The sequence below is a fragment of the Pseudophryne corroboree genome, chromosome 6 (genome assembly GCF_028390025.1).
Source record: "Pseudophryne corroboree isolate aPseCor3 chromosome 6, aPseCor3.hap2, whole genome shotgun sequence".
Taxonomy (NCBI): Eukaryota; Metazoa; Chordata; class Amphibia; order Anura; family Myobatrachidae; genus Pseudophryne; species Pseudophryne corroboree.
The window spans coordinates 496,404,081-496,424,792 of record NC_086449.1 but is presented as its reverse complement, the minus strand read 5'-3'; the positions used below and the strand labels follow the sequence as shown (position 1 = coordinate 496,424,792).

General features: G+C 48.9%; 1 protein-coding gene across 3 annotated transcripts in view; it reads left to right on the top strand.

Annotated features, from left to right (window-relative positions):
• SCAF11 (SR-related CTD associated factor 11) overlaps positions 1–20,712 on the top strand; it is a 329,496-nt gene that overhangs the window by 128,660 nt on the left and 180,124 nt on the right. For all 3 annotated transcript variants that reach the window (XM_063927353.1, XM_063927352.1, XM_063927354.1), the window contains 2 exons: positions 2,051–2,142; positions 20,594–20,649. In XM_063927353.1, the coding sequence (XP_063783423.1) occupies positions 2,051–2,142; positions 20,594–20,649 (148 nt within the window). The remainder of the gene's footprint in view (positions 1–2,050; positions 2,143–20,593; positions 20,650–20,712) is intronic.

Here is a 20,712-nt window from a genome sequence, read left to right as displayed (position 1 = left end):
GGTGGGGACTACCCCAAATAGACATGATGGCATCCCGTCTCAACAAAAAGCTACAAAGGTATTGCGCCAAGTCAAGAGACCCTCAGGCGGTAGCTGTGGACGCCCTAGTGACACCGTGGGTGTTCCAGTCGGTATGTGTGTTTCCTCCTCTTCCTCTCATACCCAAGGTGTTGAGGATAATAAGAAGAGGAGTGAGAACAATTCTCATTGTTCCAGATTGGCCACGAAGGACCTGGTATCCGGATCTGCAAGAAATGCTCACAGAAGATCCGTGGCCTCTTCCTCTAAGGCAGGACCTGTTACAACAAGGTCCCTGTCTGTTCCAAGACTTACCGCGGCTGCTTTTGACGGCATGGCGGTTGAACGCCGGATCCTAGCGGAAAAAGGTATTCCGGATGAGGTCATTCCTACGCTAATAAAGGCTTGGAAGGACGTGACGTCTAAACATTAGCACCGAATATGGCGAAAATATGTTTCTTGGTGTGAGGCCAGGAATGCTCCTACGGAAGAATTCCATCTAGGCCGTTTTCTTCACTTCCTACAAACTGGAGTGAATTTGGGCCTAAAATTAGGCTCCGTTAAAGTTCAGATTTCGGCCTTATCCATTTTCTTTCAAAAGGAATTGGCCTCTTTACCTGAAGTACAGACTTTTGTGAAGGGAGTGCTGCATATTCAGCCTCCTTTTGTACCTCCGGTGGCGCCTTGGGACCTTAACGTGGTGTCAAGTTTCCTTAAGTCACATTGGTTTGAACCACTTAAAACAGCGGAGTTGAAATATCTCACTTGGAAGGTGGTCATGTTGTTAGCCTTGGCTTCGGCCAGGCGAGTTTCGGAATTGGCGGCTTTATCACATAAAAGCCCCTATCTGGTTTTCCATATGGATAGAGCGGAGTTGCGGACCCGTCCTCAATTCTTACCTAAGGTGGTCTCATCCTTTTCATATGAACCAACCTATTGTCGTGCCTGTGGCTACACGTGATTTGGAGGATTCCGAGTCCCTTGATGTGGTCAGGGCTTTGAAAATTTACGTGGCCAGAACGGCTAGGATCAGAAAAACAGAAGCACTGTTTGTCCTGTATGCAGCCAACAAGGTTGGCGGCCCTGCTTCAAAGCAGACTATTGCTTGCTGGATCTGTGACACGATTCAGCAGGCGCATTCTACGGCAGGATTGCCGTTACCGAAATTGGTTAAGGCCCATTCCACTAGGAAGGTGGGCTCGTCTTGGGCGGCTGCCCGAGGGGTCTCGGCACTACAGTTGTGCCGAGCTGCTACTTGGTCGGGGTCAAACACTTTTGCAAGGTTCTATAAGTTTGATATCCTGGCTGAGTAGGACCTCCTGTTTGCTCAATCGGTGCTGCAGAGTCATCCGCACTCTCCCGCCTGTTTGGGAGCTTTGGTATAATCCCCATGGTCCTTACGGAGTCCCCAGCATCCTCTAGAACGTTAGAGAAAATAAGATTTTACACTTACCGGTAAATCTATTTCTCGTAGTCCGTAGAGGATGCTGGGCGCCCGTCCCAAGTGCGGACTTCTTCTGCAAGACTTGTATATAGTTATTGCATACATAAGGGTTATATTATAGTTCATCGGTTTGGACCGAGACTATGTTGTTTGTTCATACTGTTAACTGGGTAGTTTATCACAAGTTATACGGTGTGATTGGTGTGGCTGGTATGAATCTTGCCCTTGGATTAACAAAATCCTTTCCTCGTACTGTCCATCTACTCTGGGCACAGTTTCTCTAACTGAGGTCTGGAGGAGGGGCATAGAGGGAGGAGCCAGTGCACACCCAGAGCCTAAAGTCTTTCTTAAAGTGCCCATGTCTCCTGCGGAGCCCGTCTATTCCCCATGGTCCTTAAGGAGTCCCAGCATCCTCTACGGACTACGAGAAATAGATTTACCGGTAAGTGTAAAATCTTATTATTTTGAAAATAAGAAATTACCTAAATGATCCTTAAAATTAGCACCCCACATCGCATGCTGTAGACAAAAACAATTCTCATTTTACATGTTAACATTCAAACTTTATTTTGTCTTCCTATTCTAAAGATCCGTGTAATGGAAAGAAGACCAAGGGAGAGCTTGTATTGCAGTTGCTATCAATGTTTACCATGCTGCACGAAGTGCAAGAAACATTTCAGGTTAGTGGAAAAATGACTTGAAAATACATTGCAGTAGCTATACTGAATGTATAGTCTTATCAATTTTAGTGTAAGATGTCAACCAGACAATTGTTAATCATTTTAAACAGTAGAAAACAGTACTTGTTCATATGCAAAGGAAGTTTGGGACTTAATGTTTCTCTGTCTGTTCTTTGAAGCTTTGGCTTCTTAAACACTAATCTATTAACATTATAGTTTTTTCACTGGTATGCTGCCCTGGGCTGTCTGGCTTATGCTGATTTTTTGGGGGGTCCACGCCCTGCACCTAGATGTAGCGCTAGGGACCCCCAATATATATACAGAGAGGCCTTGACGCGGCTTGGGGGCTTACACATACATTTGCGCAGATAGATGTAACCGAGATCTCTGAATTTTAAGATATTGTATGGGATTTAAATCTGGTTACTGCTATCATTCAGGGTGCTGGGGGAAACAAAATGTGTGTTTTTTTTTTTTCTTGCTCAGAAATACCCCTCCCTTTCAAGCACCTGAGTGATATCACTAAGCTAATTGAGCATCCACCACTATATTTGCTTGTTGTGAGAGGCAGAGAGGAGCTTGCATTAGGAGGAGATGCAGGTCCTGACATGCCAGATGGAGCATTATGGGGTTGCTCCAAGGTGGGTAGCTCTTAGCTTAGATATAGTGTAGCAGGGAGCCATTATCATGTGACTCCTTGCTGGTTAAACATAGACCCAGATTGGGGTTGTGGAGGTGTGGGATGTGGTGCACCTGAATTGGCGGAGCTGGATGGCTGTAGTGTGGCATACCCTTACATTAACACTTATCACATACTAATTTCTTTAGCACTATTTCTTATTTCTCTGACGTCCTAGTGGATGCTGGGAACTCCGTAAGGACCATGGGGAATAGCGGCTCCGCAGGAGACTGGGCACAAAAAAGTAAAAGCTTTAGACTAGCTGGTGTGCACTGGCTCCTCCCCCTATGACCCTCCTCCAAGCCTCGGTTAGATTTTTGTGCCCGAACGAGAAGGGTGCAAGCTAGGTGGCTCTCCTGAGCTGCTTAGAAGTAAAAGTTTAAATAGTTTTTTTATTTTCAGTGAGTCCTGCTGGCAACAGGCTCACTGCATCGTGGGACTAAGGGGAGAAGAAGCGAACTCACCTGACTGCAGAGTGGATTGGGCTTCTTGGCTACTGGACATTAGCTCCAGAGGGACGATCACAGGTTCAGCCTGGATGGGTCCCGGAGCCGCGCCGCCGGCCCCCTTACAGAGCCAGAAGAGCGAAGAGGTCCGGAGAAAGCGGCGGCAGAAGACGTTCCTGTCTTCAAATAAGGTAGCGCACAGCACTGCAGCTGTGCGCCATTGCTCTCAGCACACTTCACACTCCGGTCACTGAGGGTGCAGGGCGCTGGGGGGGAGCGCCCTGAGACGCAATAAAAACGATATAAAAACCTTATATGGCTAAAAAAAATGCATCACATATAGCTCCTGGGCTATATGGATGCATTTATCCCCTGCCAGTTTCCTGAAAAAAGCGGGAGAAAAGGCCGCCGTGAAGGGGGCGGAGCCTTTCTCCTCAGCACACAAGCGCCATTTTCTTTCACAGCTCCGCTGGAAGGACGGCTCCCTGACTCTCCCCTGCAGTCCTGCACTACAGAAACAGGGTAAAACAGAGAGGGGGGCACTATTGGCAGCTAATATATAAATACAGCAGCTATAACAGGGAGTAACACTTATATAAGGTTATCCCTGTATATATATATAGCGCTCTGGTGTGTGCTGGCAAACTCTCCCTCTGTCTCCCCAAAGGGCTAGTGGGGTCCTGTCCTCTATCAGAGCATTCCCTGTGTGTGTGCTGGGTGTCTGTACGATTGTGTCGACATGTATGAGGAGGAAAATGATGTGGAAGCAGAGCAATTGCCTGTGTTAGTGATGTCACCCCCTAGGGAGTCAACACCTGACTGGATGGTAGTAATTAAAGAATTACGTGACAATGTCAGCACTTTGCAAAAAACTGTTGACGACATGAGACAGCCGACAAATCAATTAGTGCCTGTTCAGGCGTCTCAGACACCGCCAGGGGCGCTAAAACGCCCGTTACCTCAGATGGTCGACACAGACCCTGACACGGATACTGAATCCACTGTCGACGGTGACGAGACAAAACGTAATGTCCAGTAGGGCCACACGTTACATGATCACGGCAATGAAGGAGGCATTGAACATTTCTGACACTACAAGTACCACAAAAAAGGGTGGTATGTGGGGTGTGAAAAAACTACCAGTGGTTTTTCCTGAGTCAGATGAATTAAATGAGGTGTGTGATAAAGCGTGGGTTTCCCCCGATAAAAAACTGCTGATTTCTAATAAATTATTGGCACTATACCCTTTCCCGCCAGAGGTTAGGGCACGTTGGGAAACACCCCCTAGGGTAGATAAGGCGCTCACACGCTTATCAAAACAAGTGGCGTTACCGTCTCCTGATACGGCCGCTCTCAAGGAACCAGCTGATAGAAGGCTGGAAAATATCTTAAAAGGTATATACACACATACCGGTGTTATACTGCGACCAGCAATCGCCTCAGCCTGGATGTGCAGCGCTGGAGTGGCTTGGTCGGATTCCCTGACTGAAAATATTGATACCCTGGATAGGGACAGTATATTAACTATAGAGCATTTAAAGGATGCATTACTATATATGCGAGATGCACAGAGGGATATTTGCACCCTGGCATCTAGAGTAAGTGCGATGTCCATTTCTGCCAGAAGAACGTTATGGACGCGACAGTGGTCAGGTGATGCGGATTCCAAACGACATATGGAAGTATTGCCGTATAAAGGGGAGGAGTTATTTGGGGTCGGTCTATCGGACCTGGTGGCCACAGCAACGGCTGGAAAATCCACCTTTTTACCCCAGGTCACCTCTCAGCAGAAAAAGACACCGTCTTTTCAAACCCAGTCCTTTCGTCCCTATAAGGGCAAGAGGGAAAAAGGCCGCTCGTTCCTGCCCCGGGGCAGAGGAAGGGGAAAAAGACTGCACCATGCAGCCTCTTCCCAGGAGCAGAAGCCCTCCCCCGCTTCTGCCAAGTCCTCAGCATGACGCTGGGGCTCTGCAAGCAGACTCGGGCACGGTGGGGGGCCGTCTCAAGAATTTCAGCGCGCAGTGGGCTCACTCGCAAGTGGACCCCTGGATCCTGCAGGTAGTATCACAGGGGTACAAATTGGAATTCGAGACGTCTCCCCCTCGCCGGTTCCTGAAGTCTGCTCTACCAACGTCTCCCTCCGACAGGGAGGCAGTATTGGAAGCTATTCACAAGCTGTATTCCCAGCAGGTGATAATCAAGGTACCCCTCCTACAACAGGGAAAGGGGTATTATTCCACGCTGTTTGTGGTACCGAAGCCGGACGGCTCGGTGAGACCAATTTTAAATCTAAAATCTTTGAACACTTACATAAAAAGGTTCAAATTCAAGATGGAGTCACTCAGAGCAGTGATAGCGAACCTGGAAGAAGGGGACTATATGGTATCTCTAGACATCAAGGATGCTTATCTCCATGTCCCAATCTACCCTTCTCACCAAGGGTACCTCAGGTTTGTGATACAAAACTGTCATTATCAGTTTCAGACGCTGCCGTTTGGATTGTCCACGGCACCACGGGTCTTTACCAAGGTAATGGCCGAAATGATGATTCTTCTTCGAAGAAAAGGCGTATTAATTATCCCTTACTTGGACGATCTCCTGATAAGGGCAAGGTCCATGGAACAGTTAGAGGTCGGAGTAGCACTATCTCAGGTAGTGCTACGTCAGCACGGGTGGATTCTAAATATCCCAAAATCACAGCTGATTCCAACAACACGTCTACTGTTCCTAGGGATGATTCTGGACACAGTCCAGAAAAAGGTGTTTCTCCCGGAGGAGAAGGCCAGGGAGTTATCCGAGCTAGTCAGGAACCTCCTAAAACCAGGACAAGTGTCAGTGCATCAGTGCACGAGAGTCCTGGGAAAAATGGTGGCTTCTTACGAAGCGATTCCATTCGGAAGATTCCATGCAAGAACTTTTCAGTGGGATCTGCTGGACAAATGGTCCGGATCGCATCTTCAGATGCATCAGCGGATAACCCTATCTCCAAGGACAAGGGTATCTCTCCTGTGGTGGTTACAGAAGGCTCATCTTCTAGAGGGCCGCAGATTCGGCATTCAGGATTGGATGCTGGTAACCACGGATGCCAGCCTGAGAGGCTGGGGAGCAGTCACACAGGGAAGAAATTTCCAGGGCTTGTGGTCAAGCATGGAAACGTCTCTTCACATAAATATCCTAGAGCTAAGGGCCATTTACAATGCCCTAAGTCGAGCAAGGCCTCTGCTTCAGGGTCAACCGGTATTGATCCAGTCGGACAACATCACGGCTGTCGCCCACGTAAACAGACAGGGCGGCACAAGAAGCAGGAGGGCAATGGCAGAAGCTGCAAGGATTCTCCGCTGGGCGGAAAATCATGTGATAGCACTGTCAGCAGTGTTCATTCCGGGAGTGGACAACTGGGAAGCAGACTTCCTCAGCAGACACGACCTCCACCCGGGGGAGTGGGGACTTCATCCAGAAGTCTTCCAAGTGATTGTAAACCGTTGGGAAAAACCAAAGGTGGACATGATGGCGTCCCGTCTCAACAAGAAACTGGACAGATATTGCGCCAGGTCAAGGGACCCTCAGGCAATAGCGGTGGAAGCTCTGGTAACTCCGTGGGTGTTCCAGTCGGTATATGTGTTCCCTCCTCTTCCTCTCATACCAAAAGTACTGAGAATCATAAGAAGGAGAGGAGTAAGAACGATACTCGTGGCTCCGGATTGGCCAAGAAGAACTTGGTACCCGGAGCTGCAAGAGATGCTCACGGAGGACCCGTGGCCTCTACCTCTAAGGAAGGACCTGCTCCAGCAGGGACCTTGTCTGTTCCAAGACTTACCGCGGCTGCGTTTGACGGCATGGCGGTTGAACGCCGGATCCTGAAGGAAAAAGGCATTCCAGATGAAGTCATCCCTACCCTGATCAAGGCCAGGAAGGATGTAACTGCAAAACATTATCATCGCATTTGGCGAAAATATGTTGCGTGGTGTGAGGCCAAGAAGGCCCCTACGGAGGAATTTCAACTGGGTCGTTTCCTACATTTCCTGCAAGCAGGATTGTCTATGGGCCTAAAATTAGGATCCATTAAGGTTCAAATTTCGGCCCTGTCGATCTTCTTCCAGAAAGAACTGGCTTCAGTGCCTGAAGTTCAGACGTTTGTCAAAGGGGTACTGCATATACAGCCTCCTTTTGTGCCTCCAGTGGCACCTTGGGATCTCAATGTAGTTTTAGGGTTCCTAAAATCACATTGGTTTGAACCACTTGCCACAGTGGATTTGAAATATCTCACATGGAAAGTGGTAATGCTGTTGGCCCTGGCTTCAGCCAGGCGCGTATCAGAATTGGCGGCTTTATCCTATAAAAGCCCTTACCTGATATTTCATTCGGATAGGGCGGAATTGAGGACTCGTCCTCAATTTCTCCCTAAGGTGGTTTCAGCGTTTCACATGAATCAACCTATTGTGGTACCTGTGGCTACTAGGGACTTGGAGGACTCCAAGTTGCTGGACGTAGTCAGGGCCCTGAAAATATGTTTCCAGGACGGCTGGAGTCAGAAAATCTGACTCGCTGTTTATACTGTATGCACCCAACAAGCTGGGTGCTCCTGCTTCTAAGCAGACGATTGCTCGTTGGATTTGTAGTACAATTCAACTTGCACATTCTGTGGCAGGCCTGCCACAGCCAAAATCTGTAAAAGCCCATTCCACAAGGAAGGTGGGCTCATCTTTGGCGGCTGCCCGAGGGGTCTCGGCTTTACAACTTTGCCGAGCAGCTACTTGGTCAGGGGCAAACACGTTTGCTAAATTCTACAAATTTGATACCCTGGCTGAGGAGGACCTGGAGTTCTCTCATTCGGTGCTGCAGAGTCATCCGCACTCTCCCGCCCGTTTGGGAGCTTTGGTATAATCCCCATGGTCCTTACGGGGTTGTTTATTGTTGGAAGCCATCTTTTCAGAGGCTCCTACGGTTATCATACTGTTAACTGGGTTCAGATCACGAGTTGTACGGTGTGATTGGTGTGGCTGGTATGAGTCTTACCCGGGATTCAAGATCCTTCCTTATTATGTACGCTCGTCCGGGCACAGTATCTTAACTGAGGCTTGGAGGAGGGTCATAGGGGGAGGAGCCAGTGCACACCAGCTAGTCTAAAGCTTTTACTTTTTTGTGCCCAGTCTCCTGTGGAGCCGCTATTCCCCATGGTCCTTACGGAGTTCCCAGCATCCACTACGGACTATGAGAAATAGAATTATCGGTAAGTAAATTCTTATTTTCTCTTGCGTCCTAGAGGATGCTGGGGACTCCGTAAGGACCATGGGGTATAGACGGGCTCCACAGGAGACATGGGCACCTAAAAGAACTTTTCCTATGGGTGTGCACTGGCTCCTCCCTCTATGCCCCTACTCCAGACCTCAGTTAGATTCTGTGCCCAGAGGAGAAGGGTACACTGCAGAGAGCTCTCCTGAGTTTTCTGTGGAAAAATAATTTTGTTAGGTTTTTTATTTTTAGGGAGTCCTGTTGGCAACAGGCTCCCTGCATCGTGGGACTGAGGGGAGAGAAGATAGGCTCTGCTTCTTAGGCTACTGGACACCATTAGCTCCAGAGGGAATCGGAACACAGGTCTCACCCTGGGGTTCGTCCCGGAGCCGCGCCGCCTTCCTCCTCACAGATGCCGGAAGATAGAAGCCGGGTGAGTATGAGAAACAAGAAGACATCTCAGGCGGCAGAAGACTGCTGCGCGCCATTGCTCCCATACACAACACACAGACAGCACTGATGGGTGCAGGGCGCAGGGGGGGGGGGGGGGGGGCGCGCCCTGGGCAGCAATAAACCTCGTCTTTGGGCAATAAGGTGCTATTAGGCTGCGAAGGCAGCAAATAGATGATCCCCCGCCATTTTTGTGAAAATTGAAGAGGGACCAAAGCCCGCCGCTGGGGGGGCGGAGCTTGATCCCTCAGCACTAACCAGCGCCATTTTCTCCACAGAGCTGCATGAGAAACGCTGGCTCCCCGGACTCTTCCCTGCTGAACGCTTCAGAGGTTGGAAAAAAGAAAGGGGGGGGGGGGGGGCACATTGGCGCGCAGTGAGTGGGAAATTGGATATATATATATATATATATATATATATATATATATATATATATATATATATATATATAATATAAAAGCGCTATCTGGTTTTTCCAGTGTCATTTGGGCGCTGGGTGTGTGCTGGCAACTCTCTCTCTGTCTCTCCTAAGGGCCTGGTTGGGGTTTTGTCCCCTTATAGGTATATCCCTGTGTGTGTGGGGGGGTCGGTACGTGCGTGTCGACATGTCTGAAGCGGAAGGCTTCTCCAAGGAGGAGGTAGAGCAGATGAGTGGTGTGTCCCCGTCGGTAGTGCCGACTCAGGAATGAATGGGCATATGTTGAATGCAAGTGTGACATCTTTACATAAGAGGCTAGATAAGGCTGAATTCGGGGAGGCGTCGGGGTCAATCCTCGGATTGGACCGACTCACAGGGCCCGTCGGGGTCTCAAAAGCGTCCCTTGGCAAAAATTGTGGACACAACTACTGACACGGACTCTGATTCCAGTGTCGACTATGATGAAGCTAAATTGCACCCTAAGGTGACAAAGAGCATTCAGTGTATGATTATAGCAATAAGAGATGTGTTGCATATTGCTGATGAAACCTCTGTTCCTGACACGAGGGTACACATGTTTAAGGGAAAGAAACCGATAATAAACTTTTCCCCATCTCATGAACTTAATGAGTTTGTTGAAAAAGCTTGGGAGACTCCGGAGAAGAGACCGCAGATTCCCAAAATAATTAATATGGCATACCCCTTCCCTACACGGGACAGGGTACGTTGGAAATCCTCTCCCACTGTGGACAAGGCTTTAACGCGCCTGTCAAAGATAGTTGCGCTACCGTCTCCAGACACAGCGGCCCTTAAGGATCCTGCGGATCGCTGGCAAGAGACTACTTTAAAGTCTATTTTCTCTGACGTCCTAGTGGATGCTGGGTACTCCGTAAGGACCATGGGGAATAGACGGGCTCCGCAGGAGACTGGGCACTCTTTAAAGAAAGATTAGGTACTACATCTGGTGTGCACTGGCTCCTCCCTCTATGCCCCTCCTCCAGACCTCAGTTAGAATCTGTGCCCGGCCAGAGCTGGATGCACTTAGTGGGCTCTCCTGAGTTCACTAAAAAAGAAAGTATTTGTTAGGTTTTTTATTTTCAGTGAGATCTACTGGGACTTAGGGGAGAGAAGCAAACCTACCTGCTTGCAGCTAGCTTGTGCTTCTAAGGCTACTGGACACCATTAGCTCCAGAGGGATCGAACACAGGGCCCGACCTCGATCGTCCGTTCCCGGAGCCGCGCCGCCGTCCCCCTTGCAGAGCCAGAAGACGGAAGATTCCAGAGAAAATCGGCGGCTGAAGACTCCGGTCTTCAATAAGGTAGCGCACAGCACTGCAGCTGTGCGCCATTGCTCCCACAGCACACCACACGCTCCGGCCACTGGTGGGTGCAGGGCGCTGGGGGGGGCGCCCTGGGCTGCAATTAGTATACCTTACTTGGCAAAATGCACATAATACAGTTCTAAACTGTATATGTGCCTAATCCCCCGCCATAAATATTATTAAAAAAGCGAGAGAAGCCCGTCGCTGAAGGGGCGGGGCTATCTTCCTCAGCACAGCCAGCGCCATTTTCTCTTCACAGCTCCGCTGGAAGGACGCTCCCCAGGCTCTCCCCTGCAGTATGCACTACGGAAAGGGTAAAAAAGAGAGGGGGGGCACATAAATTTAGGCGCAAATTGTGATAATAAGCAGCTATTGGGGGAAAATTCACATGGTATTAGTGTAAATCCCTCTGTTATATAGCGCTCTGGTGTGTGCTGGCATACTCTCTCTCCGTCTCCCCAAAGGACTTTGTGGGTCCTGTCCTCAGTCAGAGCATTCCCTGTTTGTGTGTGCGGTGTGTCGGTACGGCTGTGTCGACATTTCTGATGAGGACGCTTACGTGGAGGCGGAGCAGGAGCCGATGAGTGTGATGTCGCCCCCTGCGGGGCCGACACCAGAGTGGATGGATATGTGGAAGGTATTAACCGACAGTGTCAACTCCTTGCATAAAAGGTTCGATGACGTAACAGCTTTGGGACAGCCGGCATCTCAGCCTGCGCCTGCCCAAGCATCTCAGAGGCCATCAGGGGCTCAAAAACGCCCGCTACCTCAGATGGCAGACACAGATGTCGACACGGAGTCTGACTCCAGTGTCGACGAGGATGAGACAAATGTACAATCCACAAGGGCCATCCGATGCATGATTACGGCAATGAAAAATGTGTTGCACATTTCTGACATTAACCCGTTACCACAAAAAAGGGTATTATGTTTGGGGAGAAAAAGCAGCCAGTGACTTTTCCCCCATCTGATGAGTTAAATGAATTGTGTGAAGAAGCGTGGTGTTCCCCAGATAAGAAACTAGTGATTTCTAAGCGGTTACTAATGGCGTACCCTTTCCCGCCAACGTATAGGTTACGCTGGGACATCCCCTAGGGTGGACAAGGCGCTCACACGCTTATCAAAAAAGGTGGCACTGCCGTCTCAGGATACGGCCGCCTTAAAGGAGCCTGCAGATAAAAAGCAGGAGGCTATCCTGAAGTCTGTGTATACACACTCAGGTACTATACTGCGACCTGCTATTGCTTCAGCATGGATGTGTAGTGCTGCAGCAGCATGGTCTGATTCCCTGTCAGATAACATTGATTCCCTTGACAGGGATACTATTTTGCTAACCATAGAGCATATTAAAGACGTAGTCTTATATATGAGGGATGCACAGAGGGACATTTGCCGGCTGGCATCTAGAATTAATGCAATGTCCATTTCTGCCAGGAGAGTATTATGGACTCGGCAGTGGACAGGTGATGCTGATTCTAAAAGGCACATGGAAGTTTTGCCTTATAAGGGTGAGGAATTGTTTGGGGACGGTCTCTCGGACCTCGTGTCCACAGCAACAGCTGGGAAGTCGACCTTTTTACCTCAGGTTTCCTCACAGCCTAAGAAAGCACCGTATTATCAAGTACAGTCCTTTCGGCCCCAGAAAGGCAAGCGGGTCAGAGGCGCGTCCTTTCTGCCCAGAGGCAGGGGTAGAGGGAAAAAGCTGCACCAGACAGCCAGTTCCCAGGAACAAAAATCCTCCCCTGCTTCCACTAAGTCCACCGCATGACGCTGGGGCTCCACAGGTGGAGCCAGGTGCGGTGGGGGCCCGTCTCCGGAACTTCAGCGACCAGGGGGTTCGCTCACAGGTGGATCTCTGGGTTCTACAAGTGGTATCTCAGGGATACAAGCTGGAGTTCGAGATGTCTCCCCCTCGCCGTTACCTCAAATCAGCCTTGCCAGCTACTCCCAAGGAAAGGGAGGTAGTACTGGCGGCAATTCACAAGCTGTACCTCCAGCAGGTGATAATCAAAGTTCCCCTCCTTCAACAGGGACGGGGTTACTATTCCACAATGTTTGTGGTACCGAAACCAGACGGTTCGGTGAGACCCATTCTAAATTTGAAATCCTTGAACACTTATATAAGGAAGTTCAAGTTCAAAATGGAATCGCTAAGGGCGGTTATTACAAGGCTGGAAGAGGGGGATTTTATGGTATCACTGGATATCAGGATGCTTGCCTACATGTCCCCATTTACCCACCTTACCAGGAGTACCTCCGATTTGTGGTACAGGACTGCCATTACCAATTCCAGACGTTGCCGTTTGGTCTGTCCACGGCACCGAGGGTATTTACCAAGGTAATGGCCGAAATGATGATACTCCTTCGAAAGAAGGGAGTTATAATTATCCCGTACTTGGACGATCTCCTTATAAAGGCGAGGTCCATGGAGCAGTTGTTGGTCGGAGTAGCACTATCTCAGGAAGTGCTACAACAGCACGGCTGGATTCTGAATATCCCAAAGTCGCAGCTGGTTCCTACAACGCGTCTGCTGTTCTTGGGTATGATTCTGGACACAGAACAAAAGAAGGTGTTTCTCCCGGAGGAGAAGGCCAAGGAGTTGTCATCTCTGGTCAGAGACCTCCTGAAACCAAAACAGGTGTCGGTGCATCACTACACGCGAGTCCTGGGAAAGATGGTAGCTTCTTACGAAGCAATTCCCTTCGGCAGGTTCCATGCAAGAATCTTTCAGTGGGATCTGTTGGACAAGTGGTCCGGATCGCATCTTCAGATGCATCGGTTGATCACCCTGTCCCCGAGGGCCAAGGTGTCTCTGCTGTGGTGGCTGCAGAGCGCTCATCTTCTCGAGGGCCGCAGATTCGGCATTCAGGACTGGGTCCTGGTGACCACGGATGCAAGCCTCCGAGGTTGGGGGGCAGTCACTCAGGGATGAAACTTCCAAGGACAATGGTCGAGTCAGGAGACTTCCCTACACATAAATATTCTGGAACGAAGGGCCATTTACAATGCCCTAAGTCAAGCAAAACCCCTGCTTCAAAACCAGCCGGTGCTGATTCAGTCAGACAACATCACGGCGGTCGCCCATGTAAACCTACAGGGCGGCACAAGAAGCAGGATGGCAATGGCAGAAGCCACAAGGATTCTCCGATGGGCGGAGAATCACGTGATAGCAATGTCAGCAGTGTTAATTCCGGGAGTGGACAACTGGGAAGCAGACTTCCTCAGCAGGCACGACCTCCACCCGGGAGAGTGGGGACTTCATCCAGAAGTCTTCCATCTGCTTGTAAATCGTTGGGAAAGGCCACAGGTGAACATGATGGCGTCCCACCTCAACAAAAAGCTAAAAAGATATTGCGCCAGGTCAAGGGACCCTCTGGCGATAGCTATGGACGCTCTAGTGACACCGTGGGTGTACCAGTCGGTTTATGTGTTCCCTCCTCTTCCTCTCATACCAAAGGTACTGAGGATAATAAGAAAGAGAGGAGTAAGAACTATACTCATCGTTCCGGATTGGCCAAGAAGAACTTGGTACACGGAACTACAAGAAATGATCCCAGAGGACCCTTGGCCTCTTCCGCTCCGACAGGACCTGCTACAGCAGGGGCCCTGTCTATTCCAAGACTTACCGCGGCTGCGTTTGACGGCATGGCGATTGAACGCCGGATCCTGATGGAAAAGGGCATTCTGGTTGAAGTCATTCCTACGCTGATAAAAGCTAGGAAGGATGTGACAGCAAAACATTATCACCGCATATGGCGAAAATATGTTGCTTGGTGTTAGGCTATGAAGGCCCCAACAGAGGAATTTCAGCTGGATCGATTTCTGCACTTCCTACAGTCAGGAGTGACTATGGGCCTAAAATTGGGATCCATAAAAGTCCAGATTTCGGCCCTGTCTATTTTCTTTCAAAAAGAACTGGCTTCACTGCCTGAAGTTCAGACATTTGTTAAGGGAGTGCTGCATATTCAGCCCCCTTTTGTGCCTCCAGTGGCACCTTGGGATCTCAACGTAGTGTTGGATTTCCTAAAATCACATTGGTTTGAGCCACTTCAGACCGTGGAGTTGAAGTATCTCACGTGGAAAGTGGTCATGCTTTTGGCCTTGGCTTCGGCTAGGCGTGTGTCAGAATTGGCGGCTTTGTCATGTAGAAGCCCTTATCTGATCTTCCATATGGACAGGGCAGAATTGAGGACTCGTGCCCAATTTCTCCCTAAGGTGGTATCAGCGTTTCATTTGAACCAACCTATTGTGGTGCCTGCGGCTACTCGGGACTTGGAGGATTCCAAGTTGCTGGACGTAGTCCGGGCCCTGAAAATCTATGTTTCCAGGACGGCTAGAGTCAGAAAAACTGACTCGCTGTTTATCCTGCATGCACCCAACAAGCTGGGTGCTCCTGCTTCTAAGCAGACTATTGCTCGCTGGATCTGTAGCACGATTCAACTTGCACATTCTGCGGCTGGACTGCCGCATCCTAAATCAGTAAAAGCCCATTCCACGAGGAAGGTGGGCTCTTCTTGGGCGGCTGCCCGAGGGGTCTCTGCTTTACAACTTTGCCGAGCTGCTACCTGGTCGGGATCAAACACGTTTGCAAAATTCTACAAGTTTGATACCCTGGCTGAGGAGGACCTTGAGTTTGCTCATTCGGTGCTGCAGAGTCATCCGCACTCTCCCGCCCGTTTGGGAGCTTTGGTATAATCCCCATGGTCCTTACGGAGTACCCAGCATCCACTAGGACGTCAGAGAAAATAAGAATTTACTCACCGGTAATTCTATTTCTCGTAGTCCGTAGTGGATGCTGGGAGCCCGTCCCAAGTGCGGACTTCTGCAATACTTGTATGTAGTTATTGCTTAACTATAGGGTTATTGTTCTGAGCCATCTGTTGAATAAGGCTCAGCTATTGTTCATACTGTTAACTGGGTATAGTTATCACAAGTTGTACGGTGTGATTGGTGTGGCTGGTATGAGTCTTACCCTGGATTACAAATCCTTTCCTGGTAATGTCAGCTCTTCCGGGCACAGTTTCCCTAACTGAGGTCTGGAGGAGGGGCATAGAGGGAGGAGCCAGTGCACACCTGATGTAGTACCTAATCTTTATTTAAAGAGTTCCCAGTCTCCTGCGGAGCCCGTCTATTCCCCATGGTCCTTACGGAGTACCCAGCATCCACTACGGACTACGAGAACTAGAATTACCGGTGAGTAAATTCTTATTTTTTCACAAACTGGAGCTTTGCTAAGACCGACAATTGCGTCGGCATGGGTATGTAGCGCAATTTCAGCCTGGACAGATAACCTGTCAGCTGACCTTGATACCATGGATAGAGATACTGTTTTGTTAATTCTAGCCCATATCAAAGACGCAGTCTTGTATATGAGAGACGCTCAAAGGGACATTAGATTACTGGCTTCCAGAGCCAATGCCATGGCTATTTCAGCGAGAAGATCCTTATGGACCCGCCAGTGGACGGGTGATGCGGATTCGAAAAAGCATATGGAGGTTCTACCCTATAGGGAAGACGTGTTGTTTGGGGATGGGCTGGCGGACCTGGTTTCCACAGCTACCGCAGGTAAATCTAACTTTTTACAGTTTATTCCCCAACAGCAGAAGAGAACTCCAACATATCAGATGCAGTCCTTTCGGTCACAAAAATCCAGAAGAGGTCGGGGATCCTCCTTCCTTGCCAGAGGTAAGGGTAGAGGGAAAAGAACACCTGCTTCGGCTGGTGCCCAGGAACAGAAGTCCTCCCCGGCTTCTACAAAACCCACTGCATGACACTGGGGCTCCCCTGCGGGAGTCCGCACCGGTGGGGGCTCGTCTTCGACTCTTCAGCCAGGTCTGGGTCAGCTCAGACCTGAATCCTTGGGCGTTGGAAATAGTTTCCCAAGACTACAAACTGGAATTCGAAGAGGGGCCCCCACGCCGATTTTTCAAGTCTGCCTTACCAGCTTCTACCCCAGACAGGGATGTAGTGTTAGCTGCAATTCAAACGCTGTGTCAACAGCAAGTAATTATCAGGGTTCCCTTGAACCAACAGGGAAGAGGGTACTATTCAACCCTCTTTGTGGTCCCGAAACCGGATGGTTCGGTCAGACCTATTTTGAATCTAATATCCCTAAACCTGTACATGAAAAGATTCAAATTCAAGATGGAATCGCTCAGGGCGATAATTGCCAGCATGGAGGAGGGGGAGTTTATGGTGTCACTGGACATAAAGGATGCTTTACCTTCATGTCCCCATATATCCTTCCCATCAAGAGTACCTGAGATTTGCTGTACAGGATTGTCATTACCAATTTCAGACGTTGCCGTTTGGGCTTTCCACTGCCCCAAGGATTTTCACCAAGATAATGGCGGAAATGATGGTGGTCCTGCGCAAGCATGGAGTCACAATTATCCCATACTTGGACGATCTCCTGATAAAGGCGAGATCAAGAGAGCAATTACTGAGCAATGTGACACTCTCTCTCTGAGAGTGCTCCAGCAACACGGTTGGATTCTAAATCTACCGAAGTCAGTTGATTCCGACAACTCGACTAACGTTCCTAGGTATGATACTGGATACGGAACAAAAGAAGGTTTTTCTCCCTTTGGAAAAAGCCCAGGACATCCAGAACATGGTCAGAGACCTGCTAAAGCCAAAAAGAGTGTCAGTTCATCAATGCACTCGTGTTCTGGGGAAAATGGTGGCAGCCTACGAGGCCATCCCCTTCGGCAGGTTCCATGCAAGGACGTTTCAATGGGACCTTCGGGACAAATGGTCCGGGTCCCATCTACATTTACATCGGAAAATAACACTGTCCCCCGGGACCAGGGTGTCTCTTCTATGGTGGCTGCAAAGTTCTCACCTTCTGGAGGGTCGCAGGTTCGGAATTCAGGATTGGATCCTGGTAACCACGGACGCGAGCCTCCGAGGATGGGGAGCAGTCACCCAAGGAAGAAATTTTCAGGGACTGTGGTCAGACCAGGAGTCCTGTCTACACATCAACGTGTTGGAGCTAAGAGCCATATACAACGGCCTTCGACAAGCGGGGAGTCTTCTTCGCAACCTACCGGTTCTGATTCAATCAGACAATGTCACAGCAGTGGCTCATATGAACCGCCAAGGCGGGACGAGAAGCAGAGCCGCGATGGCGGAAGCAACCAGGATTCTTCGCTGGGCGGAAAATCACGTAAGCGCTCTGCCAGCTGTCTTCATTCCGGGAGTGGACAACTGGGAAGCAGACTTCCTCAGCAGACACGATCTCCATCCAGGAGAGTGGGGACTTCATCAAGAAGTCTTTGCAGTGATAACGGGTCTTTGGGGAGTACCTCAAATAGACATGATGGCGTCACGCCTCAACAAGAAGCTTCGGAGGTATTGTGCCAGGTCCCGGGACCCTCAGGCAGTAGCAGTAGACGCCCTGGTAACGCCATGGGTGTTCCAATCGGTTTACGTGTTTCCTCCTCTTCCTCTCATCACAAAGTGTTGAGGATCATAAGGCGAAAAAGAGTACAGACAATACTCATTGTTCCAGACTGGCCTCGAAGGGCCTTGTACTCAGATCTTCAGGAAATGCTCACAGGAGATCCCTGGCCTCTTCCTCTAAGGGAGGACCTGTTGCAGCAGGGTCCTTGCGTGTTCCAAGACTTACCGTGGTTACGTTTGACGGCATGGCGGTTTAACGCCGGATCCTAGCTGAGAAGGGGATTCCGGAGGAGGTCTTTCCTACTCTAATAAAGGCTAGAAAGGAGGTGACGGTAAAACATTATCATCGTATCTGGCGAAAATATGTGTCTTTGTGTGAAACCAAGAACGCCCCTACGGAAGATTTTCATTTGGGTCGTTTTCTCCACTTCCTACAGACAGGAGTGGATATGGGCCTGAAATTAGGCTCTGTTAAGGTACAGATTTCGTCCCTCTCGATATTCTTTCAGAAGGAATTGGCTTCTCTTCCAGAAGTCCAGACTTTTGTAAAGGGAGTGCTACACATCCAGCCTCCTTTTATGCCTCCAGTAGCACCATGGGACCTGAACGTGGTGTTGCAGTTCCTAAAATCACACTGGTTTGAACCACTTAACAAGGTTGAGTTGAAATTTCTTACCTGGAAGGTGGTCATGTTGTTGTCCTTAGCATCTGCAAGGCGAGTGTCAGAATTGGCGGCATTGTCTCACAAGAGCCCCTACTTGATTTTTCATGTTGATAGAGCGGAATTGAGGACACGCCCTCAATTTTTGCCTAAGGTGGTTTCTTCATTCCGTTTGAACCAACCTATTGTGGTGCCTGTGGCTACGAGTGACTTGGAGGATTCCAGGTCCCTGGATGTAGTCAGGGCCTTGAGGATTTATGTAACCAGGATGGCTAGAATTAGGAAAACAGAGGCTCTGTTTGTCCTGTATGCTGCCAACAAGATTGGCGCGCCTGCTTCAAAGCAGACTATTGCTCGCTGGATCTGTAACACGATTCAGCAGGCTCATTGTACGGCTGGATTGCCGTTACCGCATTCGGTTAAGGCCCATTCCACTAGGAAGGTGGGCTCTTCTTGGGCGGCTGCCCGGGGCGTCTCGGCATTACAGCTTTGCCGAGCAGCAACTTGGTCGGGGTCAAACACTTTTGCTAAATTCTACAAGTTTGATACCCTGGCTGATGAGGACCTAGCATTTGCTCAGTCGGTGCTGCAGAGTCATACGCTCTCTCCCACCCGATTGGGAGCTTTGGTATAAACCCCATGGTCCTTTCGGAGTCTCCAGCATCCTCTAGGACGTAAGAGAAAATAAGATTTTAAACCTACCGGTAAATCTATTTCTCCTAGTCCGTAGAGGATGCTGGGTGCCCGTCCCAGTGCGGAAACTCTGCAAGACTTGTATATAGTTGTTGTTTACATAAGGGTTATGTTACAGTTGGAATCGGTCTTGGACCGCTACTGTTGTTTGTTCATACTGTTAACTGGTTATGTATGTTCCGGGTTACATGGTATGATTGGTGTGGGCTGGTGGTAGAAATCTTGCCCTTGGATTTATAAAATCCTGCCCTCGTATTGTCCATCTCCTCTGGGCACAGTTCTCTAACTCAGGTCTGGAGGAGGGGCATAGAGGGAGGAGCCAGTGCACACCCATAGGAAAAGTTATTTTAGGTGCCCATGTCTCCTGCGGAGCCCGTCTACACCCCATGGTCCTTACGGAGTCCCCAGCATCCTCTACGGACTAGGACAAATAGATTAACCGGTAGGTTTAAAATCTTATTTTTAATTACATCTCATTTTTGTATCCTTTTCTCTGTAGCTTCGGCTTATTAAACACTAATCTCTTAACATTATAGTTTTTTTTCACTGGTATGCTGCCCTGGGCTGTCTTGCTTATGCTGATTTTTTTGGGGTGCCATGCACTGCACCTAGATTTAGTGCTAGGGACCCCCAATATATATACAGAGAGGCCTTGATGCGGCTTGGGGGCTTACACATACATTTGCGCAGATAGATGTAACCGAGATCTCTGAATTCTAAGATATTGTATGTGTTTTAAATCTGGTTACTGCTATCATTCAGGGTGCTGGGGGAAACCAAATGTGTTTATGTTCTTAAAAGTATACAGAATGAAACTGTTCATGAGCTCATAAGCACTGCAGTTTCCATACAGCCAAGATGAATATCATTGGAGCTGCATGTAATCTGTAGTTTGTTTTGCTACTGATCAACCTTCTTACGGTGTCCATCCACTTTTAAATCAGTTTAAAATATTCTTATCTGGACATCCTGATTCACTTAATGTTTTTATTGTTACATTTTAGCTATCCTAATACCTAGTCCTATAACAATGTATATGTATCTAAACGTATAGGTCAAGTTTCACGTTAAAGCATATGAGGTGTAACATTGTGTGTTGTCTGCCCACAGTTTACATAAATGACATCTGAATATTTATTTTAACAGAATGGTTGTAAACACTGAATCTACAAGTGAAAGCATTAATATGCTCAAGCAAAATAGTAAGTTTGTGTTCAGCATTTTTATTTTTTGTTCTACGTTTCTGTGCTGTGTCTAATTTTAAG